Source organism: Cebus imitator, unplaced genomic scaffold, assembly GCF_001604975.1.
Source record: "Cebus imitator isolate Cc_AM_T3 unplaced genomic scaffold, Cebus_imitator-1.0 Scaffold0, whole genome shotgun sequence".
Classification (NCBI taxonomy): domain Eukaryota; kingdom Metazoa; phylum Chordata; class Mammalia; order Primates; family Cebidae; genus Cebus; species Cebus imitator.
This window is the reverse complement of record NW_016107315.1, coordinates 913,845-918,671: the sequence shown is the minus strand read 5'-3', so window position 1 is coordinate 918,671 and position 4,827 is coordinate 913,845. Positions and strand designations below refer to the sequence as shown.

The window sequence follows — 4,827 nt, the reverse complement described above, 5'->3', positions numbered from 1 at the left end:
AGAGAGAGAGAGAGAAAGAAAGAAAGAAAGAGAGAGAGAGACAAAGAGAGAGGACTGGAATGGATCAAAGTCCTGTGAGCTACCCCGGAAAGGGGACATCCTGACAAATTGTCACTTTAGCTGTGACTACAGCCCAGATTGAGCCAGGGCTTCCAGACTGAGCCTTCACTCTATGCCTCACTGCAGTGAGGGGACAGTGGGCCTCAAGATAAACATCTGGGGACCAGAAACAGAACACTGCCTGTGTCTCAAGTCTTCCTTGATTAGCTTGTATGCACACACACAAACACACTCTTGGCACACACCTTTCAAATTATGGTTGCATAGCAATGTTACTTCCTTCTGAAAATTAAGTTTTTCCTACTTTTTTTGCATATTTTAAACATATACATACACACAGCCACTGTATTTTACGTATCTTTTTTTTTCTTTTGCAAATGGATACTTTTTGAGTTCAGTGAGCTTCCCCCTCCAAGGCATTACAATGTAAACATGGTGTAACTCTCAGTCACCACAGTATCTTTCCGGAGGAGGAGTAAAGGCTAAGGCGGTGAGGAAATCAGACTTTGCCTAACAAAGAACTAGGAGACCCACTGGACACCCCACTCTTTCAGAGCACCCTACACTTGTATATCTTACTTCTCTCCAAGTGCCTTTCAAACCGACTAATATCCACCATGGTTGTATCTGGTCTTCCCCTTCACCTTTTTCACCATTCTCCAGCCTGGCACAGACTACTTGCCCAAAAGTCATTCTTTTTTTTTTTTTGAGATGAAGTTTCGCTCTTATTGCCAAGGCTGGAGTGCAACGGCGTAATCTGGCTCACCACAACCTCTGCCTCCCAAGTTCAAGTGCTTTTCCTGCCTCAGTCTCCCGAGCAACTGGGATTACAGGCACCTACCACCACACCTGGCTAATTTTTTGTATTTTTAGTAGGAATGGGGTTTCACCATGCTGGCTAGGTTGGTCTTGATCTCCTGATCTTTAGATGATCCACTCACCTACGCCTCCAAAAGTGCTGGGATTACAGACATGGGCCACTGCACCTGGCCGAAGCATTCCTATTTACTTTTGGAGACAGGGTCTTGCTATGTTACCCAGGCTGGTCTTGAACTCCTGGCCTCAAGTGATCCTCCCGTCTTGGACCCCTAAAGTGCTGGCATTACAGGCATGCAGCACCATGCCCAACTACTTTTCATTTCTTTCTTTTACTTTTTCTTTTTTTAGATAGGGTCTGACTCTGTCACCCAGGCTGGAGTATGGTGGCATGTTCAAGGCTCACTACAGCCTCAACCTCTTGGGCTCAAGTGATCTTCTGCCTCAGCCTCCCAAGTAGCTGGGACTACAGGTACACATCACCACACCTGGACAATCAAAAAAATTTTTTTTGACGACACGGTGGGCAATCCCAGAACTTTGGGAAGACAAGATGCGTGGATCACCTGAGGTCAGGAGTTCAGGATCAGCCTGGCCAACATGGTGAAACCCTATCTCTACTAAAAATACAAAAATTACCTGGGTGTGGTGGCAGTTGCTTGTAATCCCAGCTACTAGGGAGGCTGAGGGAAGAGAATCGCTTGAACCCAGGAGGCAGAGATTGCAGTGAGCCAAGATAGTGCCATTGCACTCTAACCTAGCCTAGAGCAAGACTCCATCTCAAAAAAAAAAAAAAAAAAAAAAATATATATATATATTTTTTTTTTGAGACGGAGTTTCACTCATGTTACCCAGGCTGGAGTGCAATGGCGCAATCTTGGCTCACCGCAACCTCCGCCTCCTGGGTTCAGGCAATTCTCCTGCCTCAGCCTCCTGAGTAGCTGGGATTACAGGCACGCACCACCATGCCCCCCTAATTTTTTTTTGTTTTGTATTTTTAGTAGAGACAGGGTTTCACCATGTTGACCAGGATGGTCTCGATCTCTTGACCTCGTGATCCACCCGCCTCGGCCTCCCAAAGTGCTGGGATTACAGGCTTGAGCCACCGCGCTCGGCCGCTAAAAAAAATTTTTTTTTAAGCTGTGGGTTCTCACTGTGTTGCCCAGGTTGATCTGGAACTCCTAGGCTCAAGTAGTCTTCCCACCTCGGCCTCCCAAAGTGCTGTGATTACAAGTATGCCCAGCCAAGAAGCATTCCTGACAGCATGAGCCCCACCAGACAGTATGGAATGGCCACCAATTACCTGCTTGGGCAAGTAACTTAACACACTAGCCTCAATGTCCCCATCTATAAAATGTGAATACATCTATTTTGCCAGACACCAAGAGGTAGGAAAAGAAGAAAGAAAAGAAAAGAAAGTTAAAAAAGAAAAAAAAAATGTGAATACAACACAGTGTATCTCACAGGGTTATTTTCAGGATGCAATGAATGATGATGCTGTGTCATGCCACAGATACCTACTTGGCAGCTCAGGAACCCTGTAAATATCTGCATGTTTTATCTAGCCCTGTAAGATGCTCAGATGTGCAATACTACTTAGCTGGCTAATTGCTGTCTCTCTCCAGCTAGACCTCAGAACCCCTGAAATGGCCAAAGGTAGCAGGTTCAATAGTACCAAACAAGCCACACAAGGTGTGCAGAGCTACCGTGTGCCAGGCTGGCGAAGGGGGAGCTGAGTCAGCCAGGTCCCTGCCTAAGCAGGAGATACCCCCCACACGTGGTAAGACTGATACAAACCTAGGAGAGCTAACAGGTCCAAAGTGTTCAAGGAAGTGGGTGGGGGTGGGGGAAGGGCTTTCGAGAAAGGCATCTAATCCCTTCTGAGAACAGGTTGTCTTAAAGGCACAAAGGGTGAATGTGTATCCACCCAGAATGGTGAAAAGATTTATTTCTTAATAATATATCCTGTATGAAATTGGCCAGAAGCTAGACTCTTGACTGCCTGAAACACAGAGCTTGTTTGGGAAGGTCCCTGGAAATCATCCACCACGCAACCCTCACAACCCTGTCCTGAGCCCGGCACACTGCTGGCACTATGGCCTCATAGCAGCCTCCAAGTAGAGCACTGGAATCCTTGAAATCATCCAGCGTGGTAAGTGCCATTACTGTCCCCACTTTCACAGAGCTGGAAGCAGGCTCTGAAGTACTTCACTGGCTGACCCCCTCAACCACCCTACTGGATACATCCAGCTGCATGAACGGTGGCCCTCATTAATTATCCCTGTCCCCGCTACAGAGGAGGCTCCTTGGGATCAGCAACTGCCTTTATCTACCTCCTGGGCCAGAAGGGCTGGCTGGGGAAGGATCTTGGGGGATGGGCACGCCAGGCCCTGCCAGGGAGAAAGAGCCCCTGGTGGCTGGCCCTGCCCCACGACTTCATTCCCGGCGCTAGGGCCCTGGAACTCCGTCCTTGCGGCTCTCGGCCTTCTCAGTCTCCTTCCCCTCCGCCTCCTCCCGCCCAGGTCAAATCATAGACCTCCCCTTTACAATGGATGCCACGGTTCTGCATCCACGCGCCACCGTCCTCCTCCCTCTTCCCCGATCAGCCCGCCGCTGCCTGGCGTCTAAGCAGCCCCTTGCTCCAAACTCGGCCCAACCCGAGGGTGGCAGGAGACGGGGGAGGGGAGCGTAGTCAGGTCGGGAGAAAGCCAGGTGCGGGCGTCTCCTGCAAGAGGAGTTAAAACAGGCTCTCTGGAGTTGGACTGCTGGGGCTCAAATCCCAGATCTCCCTGTGTGTAACTTCAGGCAGCTGACTCACTCGGAGCCTCCGTTTCCCCATCTGGAGTGGGGAACACTCCCGGCAGCGCCCACACAGCCGGGTGGTGGAGAGGGTTAAGAGGGCTGCGTTCTCGGGAACAGCAATAATGGTGGCCTTCCCGGCATCGCCCTAAAGGGGACTCGGCGAGTCGTGAGCCCATCCCCCGCGCCACCGTGCAGCGGCGCGGCCGGAGTCCCGCGGGGGACAGAGCCGGCCTGGGGCGCACGGGACACCTGGGCCCACGCGGCCGAGCCCCGGCAGCGGGGTGAGTGCGCGGCGCAGCGGAAGGGCGCCTGCAGCCCGGGGCCCTGCGAGGCGCGCGTCTCCGCCCTCCGATGGCGCCCGGGCAGCCTTCCTCGTCTTGGCACCGCGCAGCGCGACCCCCAGCCCGCGGCGACCCAGGCCGCTACAGACACCCCCCGCCCCGCCCGCGCCGCGCCCCCGGCCCACGCTGGGCACTCACCCGGAGCCCGCCGCCGTGGTGGCCTGGATGGAGCTGATGCGCAGGCGGTTGGCCGTGTCCTTCAGGGCCTGCAGCTTCTGCTGGTCAGGCTTGTGGTAGCCCTCCATGGTGCGGCGGGCGGGGACCGGGCGCACACGCGGACACGCAGAGGTAGCGGCGGCTCCCGCGGCGACAAGCAGCAGCCGAGGCCAGGCGCGGGGCGGGGACGCGTTAAGACTCCGGGAGGGGCGGGGCGGGGGGAGGCGGGGCTCGGATCACCCCAGGCCTCCGGTCCCGCCCCGTCCGGGGCCGCCGCCCGCCGGCTCCCCGCCCCTGCCTGGCTCAGCTGGGCGGCTGCGGACTGCTGGGTTCGCAGTTAACCACACACACCAATAATGATAGCACAACTGACAAATCAAGGTTGGAGGCTTGGCTCCTGCCTCGAAGGCCTCTTTGTCTCCCTCCTCCACACAGTCCTCCGTGGAATTGTCACGGGTAATCCCATTTTAGAGATGAACAAACTGTGGCTTGGCAAGGACAATCAAGGTCGCTAGGCTGCTGGGTGCCAAAGAACCAACCCCAGCCCCAAGAGAGTGCCCGACTTTACTATTAGTAGTAACAGAATTTTCAGACGGAGTTTCACTGTTGTCGCCCAGGCTGGAGTGCAATGGAGCGTTCTCGGTTCACTGTA

At 53.9% G+C, this 4,827-nt stretch overlaps 1 protein-coding gene across 1 annotated transcript in view; it reads right to left on the bottom strand.

Moving 5' to 3' along the window:
• TKT (transketolase) overlaps positions 1 to 4,394 on the bottom strand; it is a 29,724-nt gene extending 25,330 nt beyond the window's left edge. The window contains exon 1 of the mRNA XM_017528786.1: positions 4,158 to 4,394. Coding sequence (XP_017384275.1) covers positions 4,158 to 4,264 — 107 coding nt within the window. The 5' untranslated portion in view covers positions 4,265 to 4,394. The remainder of the gene's footprint in view (positions 1 to 4,157) is intronic.
• Between the last annotated feature and the right edge of the window lie 433 nt (positions 4,395 to 4,827).